The sequence below is a fragment of the Bos grunniens genome, chromosome 17 (genome assembly GCF_055505025.1).
Source record: "Bos grunniens cultivar Pamir isolate PY7600 chromosome 17, Bosgru_T2T1.0, whole genome shotgun sequence".
NCBI lineage: Eukaryota > Metazoa > Chordata > Mammalia > Artiodactyla > Bovidae > Bos > Bos grunniens.
In genome coordinates, this window is record NC_141181.1 from 40,666,487 (window position 1) to 40,679,504 (window position 13,018).

The following is a 13,018-nucleotide window of genomic DNA, read 5'->3' on the forward strand; positions in this document are numbered from 1 at the left end:
CGGCTTTTGATTTTTAGAAGGTGAACTTATTCTCTAGATTATAGAGACACAGGCTTAAGAATGTTCAAGTAAAAATAAGAGATGTGCTTTTAAGATACTCCCTTCAAGATCAAACAGAACTCAACTCAAACAGCTTGAAATGGAGGAAATGTCCCAACCTGACGAGGAAGAATGGGAGATCTACTGAGAGGACACCAAGGAGCCTGGACTCAGGGCCTGTGACACACTGGACTGTCAGTTGGGGTCGCTGAGGACAGTGTCAGGAAAGCCTCTTCCCCAGTGAGCCCAGACCCCAAAACCAAACACTTGAATAAGACAAAACAGAGTGGGGCTGAAGACAGCCCGGGGTGATTAAAGCTTATTTCTGGACCACGAAGAAAGAGGGAAAACTGATCAAAAGTGTGATTGTGAAGATGAGAAGGAACAATTCTCCTACTCGGTTTCTGTTTCTTCCAGAGGAAGATGCTCTTTGGACAGGAAAGAACTGGAACCTCATGCCAGAAAGCATGCGAGTGAAAAGGTGAGATGAGAACCAGCAGCAATGCACATTGCACCTTGGAAGGGCTGTGGCCTGGACCTGTAGACGGCCTTGGCAAACAGGAAACCGCGGAGCAGAGGAGAGCTGCTGGCGACTCTGAGAGTGAGTGTGTGTGTGTGTGTGAACCATGGATGCCACAAACCACCTACTTGTGGCTTGGACACTGACTCCCATTAAGAACAGTTTATTCGGGAGAAATGCAAACCCAAATCCACGTGTATGAACTGGGAACATAGAAACCAGTAGCAGGACGTGCAGTGCCGAGGCCCATGTGTTTTATTTGGCTTACATCTACTGTAATGGGAAAAACAAAGATGGTTTTAATTTCACTGGTGACAAAAAGGACAACTCCCTCTCCTATCCAGATTCTTTCAGCATTTCCTTTAGAAAACTTGACTGTAAATTCTTTCTGTCTCTCATAGATATATGGGAATCATATAAAAAGCTAAGTAAGATTTCTGGTAGGTCAGCATCTTAGTGTTTCTTGGGTCCTCAGAGACACATCTGACATGTGACCACGGAGGATGGTGTCCAGTCTCCCTGTCTCTGGGGGACAGTCTGGGCTACGTGCCTGCCTCCACATCGTCACTTGCTGCCAGTCAAAAAGATATAGGATGCTTTATTTTTTCCTCTGGAGAAAGACGATTAGCATGTATGTAATGGACGGTATCTGTCTGGCTGAGTAAAAGGTTAAGAGTTCCCTCTGTCTTGGCAATCACCCTAGCAGATGGCCTGTAATTGCACTGCAGTCTTGGTTTAATGCTCATTCAGTAATAAAACTGTTTCATTTTTGTTTATAATTTGTAGAGGTGAGTTTTTTCTGGTTTGGCTGGAGATTTTATTTTTAATAATTTCCCCAACAAGTAGTGAGACTCTACATAGTGAGATGTAGTTACCAGAGTTATTTTGAAGGGATTATTGGAAGCGCAGTTTCTAGAATGAACATGGTAACCCGCCTTGCTGTAATCAGGCTTGAAGTCGTTGATTCACTCTGGGGGCCACATAAAAGGGAATGCATTCAGAGGAGGGCAATGAGAGTACTACAGCAACTCAAAATATGTAACATGGTGGTTGTCAGAATTGAGAATATTTAACCTGGAAAAAAAAATCACCAGTGACGGTGAGGCAGGAGAGCGGGCATAAAAATTGGAAAGCTGTCCTTGGGGGAGGGCACAGATTTGTTCTATACACTGTAAGAAAATAAAGAAACATCTACTCAATTTACAGACGAGAGCATTACCAACAATCCGTACATTGGAGGCTTTTTTCATCCTAGGTTGACCAGTCACCTGATATGGAGCAATACCAGGACTTCAAGTACTCTGGATTGATCCTGCTAAGATTTCTTCTGATTTTATAACTCTAATATCCTATGGCTTTTTGAAAATATTTATCTATTTACATTCTTGGTTTAGTTTCAAAGGAAACAGTGATCACTTCCCATCAGCATTAGGAAGAGAGAGGCACAAACCTCGGCAGCTGCGTAGCCAGGGTACACCTCCACACCCAGGGCTTCCGCCTGCTCCCCCATCCAGCTCACCAGATGGCCCAGGCGCACAATGTAATTGCCATGATTGTTCATCGGGAGACCTACAGACAGAGGCTGGATTCAGAAGTCTGACTTTTTAGTGGTAAGTCGCAAAAACCTAAGTACTAAATTTAGAAATTCTAAGGTCTAATTTCTGCATTATATACACGCATCATCTTCTGGCCATAATTTCAATTTATTTCCTAATAATTTTTGTCTAGAGTTCAAACTGTTACATTGAAAACAACGTTACAGAACTAAATCAGAAACTCCTGGGTGCTTTACAAGACTATCCCAATGCTCCTAGACTGGAAGACAAAAAAGCACTGGGCTCTGGTCCTGCCGCCTTTTCCACAAGCTAGCTGTGTAATTTTGGGCAAGTCCTTCAGGTCTCTGGGCCTTTGCTTTCTCATCTGTAAAAGGAAAGGATTTAACCAGATGAAATGTAGTTCCTTCCAGCTGTGGAATTCTGTAAGTCCACAATATTTATCATTCTTTACCTGGAAGAATTGGCACAGGAATTCTGTATTTCTCTGTTAAAATTCCAAATCTATCTTCTGTTACAGGAGTGTTGAGAGGGGCCTGGAAACAAAAGGAGGAGAGAAAAGGGTGTTTTGAGTTCATATCTGTAAGGGGAAACACAAAATAGTAAAATAATAAGTCAAAAAGGAAAGAGAACTGTCTTCTTCACTTTTCTTCCATCACTTCCTTTGGAAAACCTGACACTGTAAACCCTTTGTCTCTTTGAGGTGCATGGGAATCTTTTAAAAAACTAAACAAGCCAGTTTTCATCTCAGGACTATCTTTTCCTGGGGGACCTGGAGCCACCTTTGAGTGAACCTCAAGGAGGCTGGCCTCCTGTCTCCCTGCCTCTGTGGAGGTCAGGCTAGACACTGGCTCCAGTGCTCAATGGACACGGAAGACAGGCTTTATTTTTCTTTGGATAAAGACAATTAACAGGTATGGAATGGATTGGATCTGCCTGGCTACACGAGGCTTTGATGTGAAAAATTTTTTCTATTAATATTAGAACTGCTATTTTGTCAATACTAATTAAATGATGCTTATTTCTGAAATACACTGAAGAGAGAAATTAGGCATAATTACAGCATGTCAAGTTTCAAGGAGCTTGCTACTTTAGAAGGAAGAGCATGGTCACTTGTGCAAAGCCCCAGGTCAGCACACCCAGCCTCGGCACTGACCTCCCAGCCTTGGCGCTGACCTCATTCCATCTCAGCCTCTCTGCCAGTCCTGGTGAGGTGTCCTCCTGAATTCCCCGCCTGGGAGGCGACAGTGCCTCAAACAGTGCTTTTGCTTATGACTCCCGTGCCCCAACCACGTTCTGTCTGTCAAAACCTCTCCTTTTCTGCTGCTCTTTGGAGCTCTTTTCTGTTTGCTAGATGGGGTGCTGCTCAGAATCACTGAATGAAGCCAATTTGACCTTTAGATTTACTCAGGTGAATTGTGTTTGTTAACAGTTTTCACAACTGTTTATATAGAATATTTAGTATTCACAGATACTAAATATTCTAACCTTGAATACCTTGAACAGAAATAATATAGCTCATCTCACAGAAGAAAAAACTGAGATATGCAGAGTATAAGATTTTAACCGAGGTCATACAAACGAGCACAGTAAGACTAGCACTGGCTTCTCTGTATAGCTCGCCAGTGACGTGTCTGCTTAGGTTATAAGTCTTACTCATGTATTTCTTTAGAAAATTAGATTAAATTATCCTCTTTATGTATTAAAGAGGCTTTATGTATTAAAAAATAGGATAGTTATAGAAAATTTTATTAAGAACAATGATATAAACACCTATGGAGTAAGTTAGGAAATACCCTCAAAATCAAAAAGCTGTATTTTATTCAAAAACCTTCTCAAGATAATGTCTTCTCATAAATCCAGTACACAAACACAACATGTAGAAAGCAATATGTGAAAATGAGTTAATTTAAAAATTATTGACTATATTTGATGTTAGTCAATTTTTTTGGCCCTTTTAAAATTAAAAACCTATCTCCAGTTACCCTCTAAGAGCTAGAACCAGGTGAAAAGGGTTCTCCACATTCCTTTCATCTGGACATAGAAATACAATCAAGATGAGAGTCGGTATAAATAACAACTTTTCATACTCCCTTCTCCTTCCAGTCTGGGAACAGCTCTTGTAAAGCTCGTGGATCCAGGCACGCGCCTGAGAGGGTGTGAGCGCCTATCTGAGCAGCTTTCTCCACCAGACACACACGGATGTCCTTCTCATGCTGGGCGGCCAGCTGCTTGAGCCGTGCGGCCGCGGAGAGCCCCGCGGGACCGGCACCCACAATCACCACGTCCGCCTCCTCTGCAAACCGCTCCATGTTCACTCCTGGGAGTGAAGAGGATTTAAACATGCATGACAATTCTGGGATGACTATGACCTGATAAAATCACAAGGTTGGGTTATGAGTACTCACTATCCTTTATAGCATTATTATTTTTTTAAATAAACTTTTTGTTTTGTATTGGGGTATAGCTGATTAACAATGCTGTGATAGTTTCAGGTGAATAGCAAAGGGGCTCAGCCATACACATACACGTATCCATTCTTCCCAGAACTCCCCTCCCATACAGGCTGCCACAAGGCATTGAGCAGAGTTCTCTGAGCTATACAGTAGGTTCTTGTTGGTCATCCATTTTAAATATAGCAGTGTGTACGTGGCCATCCCAAACTCCCTAACTATCTGTCCCCCCATTCTCCCCTCCCTGTCACAGCCCCCCAAACATAAGTTCATTCTTTAAGCCTGTGAGTTACAGCATTATTTATATAAATTGCCCCTCTGCTTCCTGCGAGAGCTATACTAAGTATATTATTGTTTCAGCAGAATGTTCTCTTGGGTTCTGTTTGAGGGCATTATCTTACTTCAGCTTCCATAAGTCAACTTTTATTACTGAGATCTATTAGTGTAAGTTTGCAAATATTTGCTTATCTAAATATTAACAGGTAACAGATTTGATAAAGTTATAAAATCTTAGGTGATTTTATGCTATCATGAAAAATATAATATCAATATTTACCTCCACAAAATGATTCAATGTTTCTAGAAACATCTCAACAGTTTCACAAAAATGATGACTTACCTTCCCATCGCTTGTCCTGATCCCGGGGATAGACAGTATAGTGGGTAGTAATTCGAGGTACAACAGAAGTTGAAGACCATCGTGTAGCACACAGAGGTAGGTAATTTTTCTTAATTTTTATGGCATGAAAGCACTGGTATACTGCACAAAAATTAAGAAGAGTATTATTTTTTCAAATAGTTTTTCTCAGGAGTAGTTTGAAAAAAATTTTACAGCAAACACACACACAAAATCTAGGACTGGGGATCTGATCTGTTTTCTGTTTGTTGTTGTTTAGTCACTAAGTCATGTCCAACTCTTTTGCGACCCCACAGACTGTAACCTGTCAGGCTCCTCTGTCCATGGGATTTCTCACGCAAGAATCCTGGACTTTTCTGTTAATTAGCCCTAAAACCTTAAAGAATCACTCAACTGTTATAGGTTTGTTTCCTTATTCAAAAAAGTAAAGGGCTACCAGGTGATCACTAAGGTACCATCTTTTTTTTTTTTTTAAGTCTTGCCACACAGCTTATAAGGTCTTAGCTCCCTGACCAGGGATTGAACCCAGGGCCACGGCAGTGAAAGTGCTGAGTCTTCACCACTGGATTGCCAGGAAACCTTCCCCCCTACTAAGGTAACTGTGTGAGTCCACGTGATGCCCTCTCTTTGGAAAGCTGTTTATCTTCTGGCCACATCAACACTGCAGACATTCAGTCAATGAACAGTTAAAGCTACACTGCAGAGCCCTTAGCTGGGAGAGAACTGAAGCGGACTGTCATCTTTCCAAGGTAGACAATCCAGTCGGCTTTTCCTCATAAAGCAATGTTCACAAACTAGAACATTTTAAAAGCTTTTTAATAAGCTAATCTATTCAATTTACCTTATGTCAAGCTTCACCTATAAATAGGATGACCGTATAATTTACCACCTAAACCAGATACTTGGAGAGCACTACAGTGAAAGTGAAAGTCACTCAGTCATGTCCGACTCTTTGTGACCCCATGGACTGTACAGTCCATGGAATTCTCCAGGCCAGAATACTGGAGTGGGTAGCCTTTCCCTTCTCCAGGGGATCTTCCCAACCCAGAATCGAAGCCAGGTCTCCTGCACTGTGGGCAGATTCTTTACCAGCTGAGCCACCAGGGAAGCCTTTCGTGGTCAGCACCAAGGGAGGTATTAATGGTTACACTGGGACCACGCGGGCAAACTGCACTTCAGGGTCGGCTTCATTTTAAATTAAGGAGACCCACCTTCCAACTGAGTTAATGTATATATATTCTTTGAGTTAGCAAATCAGAATTTTATGGAAATAAACACAAGTGTGCCAAGATTTATCTGCAAGAACGTTCATTAAACTTCCATTGTCCTTAAACCTGCACCTCTCTCTCCTCCATGCCTTACCTGAAACCGAGCACAGCAGGCCTCACAGAAAGAGAGAACTAGTGAGGTGGGAACTGTCAAGTCATCTGTTGTGTTGGGCCCTTGTTCATTCACTCAGATTACAGTAAAGACAGGTCTTTTCTCTTCACGTAGATGAATCCTTCCACCTGGATGATGATGCTTTTCCTTCCCATCTTCTTAGAGATATTCCTACTTTAAATATTAATACCCTCCTTTACTCCTGGATCTTCAATTTCTTACCCCCTTCTCTAGTACTTCTCTCCACAGTGATCCCTTAATAATAACAAAAATAAAAAGACAGAATCCTTCCTTGGGAATAGCCCTGAATGCTATCAAAACTTACATATGGAGCTATGGGAGTCTGTCATGGGAGAAGGAATAAAATCATCAAAGGAACAGAATAAAGAGTTCATAAAAAGGTAGAATACATATAAGGATTTGGTATATGATAAAGATGCTTTTTCAAATCAGGAAGAAGAGATAGTTCTTCATTAAATGGTCAGATACTGGCAGAAAGTTAGCTCTTTCTTAATATCAAAATGAATTTCATTTGATCAATGATTTTAATAGAAAAAAGTGAAAGTATAAAGGATTACAGTGATAAATCTACAAATTATTTGAGTCTCTGCTTTTGAGTGTGGGCTGAACTTCAGGATCAGCTTCCAGTGAGTAGAGTGTGGCAAGGAAAAATACTAACTTTACAGTGGAGAGCCATGACAGACACTCTGACCAAGTGATCAAGTTTACCATAACTACAGTAAGATACATTAGTATCACATGATGTGATGTGTTGAGAAAAGCTCCTCACCTCTGTGGCACACCTCCCCCAAGTCTACAGCCTTGATCTAATTGTGAGAAATCACCAAACTCAGATCAAGGGACATCCAACAAAATGCCTGCCCAGTGCACACTGAAGGTGTCAAGGTCATGAGACGCAAGAAAAGAGAGAGGAAGCACCATACTCAAGTAGACGGGACAGGAGAGGGTGTGACAACTAGAGCAAGGTGGGGACCAGGCCTGGGTCCTGAACAGAAAAAGAATCTGGATAAAGGCCACAGTTTAGTTAATACTGTTGTGTCAGTGTTAATTTCTTTACATTTGATGATTATTTTATGGATACGAAGTTAAGCTGGATGAAGGATATAATATCGAGAATTCCTCATGCTATCAGAAAAGATTGTGAAAGAGTGTAAACGCTTGTGACCTTGGATCAGGCAATAGTTTCTTAGCTATGGCACCAAAGCACAAGCAACAAAAGAGAAAACAGATAAACTGTACTTCACCGAAATTAAAATCTTTTGTTTTCAAAAGATACCATCAAGAAAGAGAAAAGATAACTCATGGGAGGGGAGAAAATATGTGCAAATCATATCTCTGATAAGGGGCTTGTATCTAACATATACAAAGAACTCATTTCTAGTAATAAAAAGGCAAATAACATGATTAAAAACACACAAAGAACCTGAATAGATGCTTCTCCAAAGGAGATAAACAAATACCCAATATGCACATGAAAAGATGCTCAATATCTTTAACCATCAGAGAAATACAAATCAAAACCACAATAAGATACCACTTGATATCCACTGGATGGTTATAATCAATAAGATAGACAACAACAAGTGTGGGTGAGGATGTGGAGAAACTGGAACCCTCCCCTACACTGCTGGTGAGAATGTAAATGGTGCAGCCACTCTGGAAAACAGTCCGTCATTTCCTCAGAATGTTAAGCATAGTTTCCACGTAATTCACTCTTAAGCATAAACTCAAGATCAAAGAAAACATGTCCATACAAAAACTTCTGCATGAATGTTCATAGGTACATTATTCACAGCAGCTCCAAAGTGGAAATGACCAAATGTTCATTAGCGAATGGACAAATAACAAGTGATACTGACATACTATTCAGCAATAGGAAGACGTGAACGTGCACAGGCCTTGCAAACATTAAGTTAAAGTGACCAGAAGCCAGCCACAAAAAGACCACATTAGGGACTTCCCTGGTGGTCCCCTGGCTAAGACTCCGTGCTCCCCTTGCAGGGGGTCCAGATTCAATTCCTGGTCAGGGAACTAGATCCCACAATGCTGCAACTAAGAGTTCACATTCCACAGTGAAAGCGTTCACAGGCCGCAGCTAAGGATCCCGCACGCCACCACGAAGACTCAGGGCACTCAAATAAAGCTGTATTTTTACAAGACCACGTATTACATGATTCTATGTATACAGAATATCCAGGATAGACTAATTGATAGAAATAGAAAATAAATTAGTTACCTAGGGCTGGAGAGTTGGGATTGATTTCTAAAGGCTATGAGATTTCTTCCTGGGATGATGAAAATGTTCTATCACTGTGTGATGGTTGCAGAACTTTGTGGACATACTAAAAACCACTGAATGGTATACTTCAGATGATGTAATGATATGTTATATAAGTTACATCTCAATAAAACTGTTATTATGGGAAAGACATTATGGGATTATGGGAAAAACATTTATAATTTTTAGGAAGAAACTTGGATTTGGAAAAGTTTTTCTAACTATAGTTAAAAAAAAATCTCAAAAAACAAAATCATTTAACTAAAATTTTAAACATCTATATGAACAAAAAATGACATAAATAGTGTCTTATTTGTATTCTCCAGTAGATAGCATACTCCTATTTATTTTGTGTGTGCTAAATCTCAGTGCTAGCCTATATATAGGTATAAAAATTTGTTGATTGAGTATCAGTCCTTTTTATATTCCTTTGTATTGGAGTACTTACTTATGACTGACTCATGCTATTATGAAACAGGTTAGTCCTGTTTTATTGTAATTCTCTGTGAAAAGGCAGGCTAGAGTCATAAATAAGAAGCATTAAAAGGCCAACAAGAGGGAAAGAAAAGCTAAGCCATAGGCTGGGAGGAAATATCTGCAGAAAACATAGCCAATAAAGGGCTGACATACAATATACACGAAAAACTCATTTATCGATAATTCAACAAGAAAGTAAACAGCTCAATTTAAAAACAGGCAAAAAGATCTGGACAGACACCTGGCCAAAACAGTTGTTCAGAAGGAAAATAAGTATAGGAAAAGATGCTAAACACCCCGTTTCATTAGGGAATTGCAAATTAAAACAACTGCAAACTAAAACACCTATTAGAGTAGCCAAAACCCAGAACATGGAGAGCACCACTGAGGAGGTGGAGCAGCAGAACTCATTCATTACTTCTGGGAACGCAAAACCATATAGACACTGCGGAAGACCGTTTGGCAGTTTCTTACAAAGCTAAAAATACTACCCCCCCCGCCCCCCCGCTCCTTTAAACTCTTTTATTAAGTAAATACTTTATGATCCAATGTAAGTATTAAAATAACACAATGCTGAATAAAAGGGAAAGTGAAAATGCCCCTTCTCAAAATGTTTCAAGAATAAATGAATGCAGGACTTCCCTGGTGGTCCAGGGGGTTAAGAATCTGCCTTGCAATACAGGGATGTGGGTTCGATTCCTGGTTTGGGAACTAAGATCCCACATGCCGCAGAACAACTAAGCCCATGCCACACATCCTGAGCCCATGTGCCACAACTACTGGAGTCCATACAAAACAACTAGAGGGCCTGCATGCCACAACTGAGCCCATGTGCCACAACTAGAGAGTCCATGCACCACAACCAAGATCTTGCCTGCAGTAACTAAGACCCTGCTGCTGCTGCTAAGTCCCTTCAGTCGTGTCTGACTGTGCGACCCCACAGACGGCAGCCCACCAGGTTTCCCTGTCCCTGGGATTCTCCAGGCAGGAATACTGGAGTGGGTTGCCATTTCCTTCTCCAATGCATGAAAGTGAAAAGTGAAAGTGAAGTCGCTCAGTTGTGTCCGACTCTTCGCGACCCCATGGACTGCAGCCTACCAGGCTCCTCCACCTATGGGATTTTCCAGGCAAGAGTACTGGAGTGGGGTGCCATTGCCTTCTCTGAACTAAGACCCTACATAGCCAAATACAAAAATCTGAAAAAAAAGAAAAAATGAGGCCATGCTGCAGCCCCCCTCCTAGCCCTTCCTCCACCTCTGCCTCCTCTAGACGACTCAGGCCCTCTGTCCCTGAGAGGAAGCCATATTCGGTCTCCTTCGAGGGTCCGAGGTGCAGCCATGGCAGACAGTGGGGACACCCATGTGATGGGCAGTGGCAGTGCAGGCCAGGCCTCCACGGGAGCCACGATGGGCGCTGTCGGGAGCGGTGGCCCCATCAGCCTGGCCTCAGTGCCTCTGCGGGACCTCGCACTCATCACGCTCATCTTGGAGCAGCTCAAGAACCAGGACCTGTTTGACAGCTTCTGCCAGGACTGCCTGGCCCAGATGGACATCAAGCCAGCTTACCAAAACCAGAGGCAGAAAGTGGATAATTTTGTTGTCAACACATCTGGATAAGCAGGAATGGAATCCTTCTATGAACAAAAACCAGCTGTAAAATGGTCTGAGGCAGAGTGTGGTTCAGTCAGGGATGTTGGAAGCTGGAGTGGACAGAATTCTTTCTGAGGTGGTGGATCCCAAACTAACCCATATCTTCTGGCCACAAACAGAATGAGCAATTCATGAATTCCTGGCGGCCCAGAAAAAAGAAGTTGTTCCAGCGCTGCCCGCCGCCCCCCACCAATCCCCCTGAGCCTGGAAGCCAAGACCCTCCAGCTTCACTCCAGAAGGCTTCTCTAGAACATGCCTGACACATTTTGGAAGCTCCTTTGAATTAATGGTGAAGAACTGGATTCAATTACTTCATTCAACTTCAGAATGAAGACAAGCCAAGGTCCTCACTGACTTCAGAGTTCAATGCTGACTGTGGGGTGTTCAGACAGGAGAGGGAGCAAGCAGGGCTGTAGGAAAGTGACTGTGTGGGCCCCCGCATGGTGCTGCCATCTGGCCAGCCTGTCCTAGGGGATGACACCCAGCAGACACTACAGCTATATTAAGAAACACCACATCATCTTGGGGGTTGTCCTGAAAGTAACCTTCTTACTTAAGAGACTGTGTAAGCAAAAGCTACCATGAATTAACACAGTGAGTCTCAAAGATGCAGTTTAAAAGAATGACAGTAAAGGTTGGCCAGGAGTAGGTATTTGACAATGCTTATTTGATACTGTTTCTCAAAGTTGCAAATCAGAGTGTACAAGCTATTAGCACCAGATAGCTCTAAGATTGTTGCCACCCTCTACATAACTCTTGTAGCTTCTGCTTCCTTTCCACTGCAAAAGGGGTCAAAACATGGGACCCTCCAATGGATGAGGAAATGCAGAGTTGGATGTAGGGAAAAACATTTGCAGACTCTCTGTCCAGGGCTTCTTCCTATCCTGCAAGGCCTAGGAAGTCTTGGGTGTGTTTATTCTCCTGTTTGTGTTTTTTAGAGGGTGAATAAGTGGCTTAAGTTTTATATTAAATCATTTGATACTCTGAAAAAAAAATAAATATAAGATAAATTATATATTCTTTAGAAGAGCATATAGGATCTCTTACTATCTGAACCCAGTTTATCTTTTGAAACTATTTCCCAGCATTAATCTATTAAACACATTCCCAAATATTGCATTTTTTTCACATCACTGGGCCCTTTGCTTCGTATTTTGCTGTTTTTCTTAAAAATTATTATTATGGTCAAATATACATAAAATAGGATTTATTATCTTAACCGTTCTTAAGTGGACAACTTGTTATTTTCTTTGTCTGGAATATTAAAAAAAAAAATTTTTTTTTTTTTTTGGCTGGGCAGCAAGGCATTCGGGATCCTAGATCCCAGACCAGAGATGGAACCTGTGCCCCCTGCAGTGGAAACGCAGAGCTTTAACCACTGAACTGTCAGGAAATCCCCTCTTTGCCGGGAATTTTCCCTCAGTTTTCTATACTGGTTAAACTTCCTTTGGAAATTTTGAAAACTTTTCTTGATAGTTCTAACCCCCTCCTTGCTCTTGTAACACATCGTACAGGATTGTCTTATCTGTCTCCTCTCAGCTCGTGGGTTCCTCAAAGGCAGAGAGGGTCTGATTTATCCTGAAAACCTAGTGCCCGTTGCAGGGGCTGAGCAAAGAAAGTGCTCCATCAACTCTTCCTACACTCCTCTGCATCTCTGATACTTGCTTCTGAAGCTAAACATGCTCTTAACATAGGATCCAGCAATTCCTATTGCATCTGGCATTCACCAAAATGAGTTGAAAATTAACATCCATACAAAAATCCACAAACAAGATGAACAAACTCTAGAGATCTACTGTACAACACTGTACCTATAGTCAATAACATACATTTAAAATTTTGTCCAAAGTGTGTATGTCATGTTGTGTTCTTATCACAATAAAATATACAGAATTTAAAAGATTCACCTGAATGTATACAACATAACTATCGAAACTCGGGAGATGTCCTTTAATAGGTGAGTGGATAAACAGACTGTGTGCACCCATACAATGGAATGTTAATCAGTGCT

General features: G+C 41.6%; 1 protein-coding gene and 1 pseudogene across 4 annotated transcripts in view; one reads left to right on the forward strand and one right to left on the reverse strand.

Annotated features, from left to right (window-relative positions):
- ETFDH (electron transfer flavoprotein dehydrogenase) overlaps positions 1 to 13,018 on the reverse strand; it is a 44,278-nt gene that overhangs the window by 17,553 nt on the left and 13,707 nt on the right. For 3 of the 4 annotated variants that reach the window (XM_086346988.1, XM_086346989.1, XM_086346990.1), the window contains exons 2-5: positions 5,185 to 5,325; positions 4,203 to 4,432; positions 2,567 to 2,648; positions 2,010 to 2,128 (exon numbers count right to left, since the gene is read on the reverse strand). In XM_086346988.1, coding sequence (XP_086203114.1) covers positions 2,010 to 2,128; positions 2,567 to 2,648; positions 4,203 to 4,432; positions 5,185 to 5,325 — 572 coding nt within the window. Of the gene's footprint in view, positions 1 to 2,009; positions 2,129 to 2,566; positions 2,649 to 3,268; positions 4,433 to 5,184; positions 5,326 to 13,018 lie in introns of all 4 variants that reach the window. The other variant, XM_086346991.1, reaches the window with a different exon arrangement.
- LOC147355223 (biorientation of chromosomes in cell division protein 1 pseudogene) lies at positions 10,561 to 11,209 on the forward strand (annotated as a pseudogene).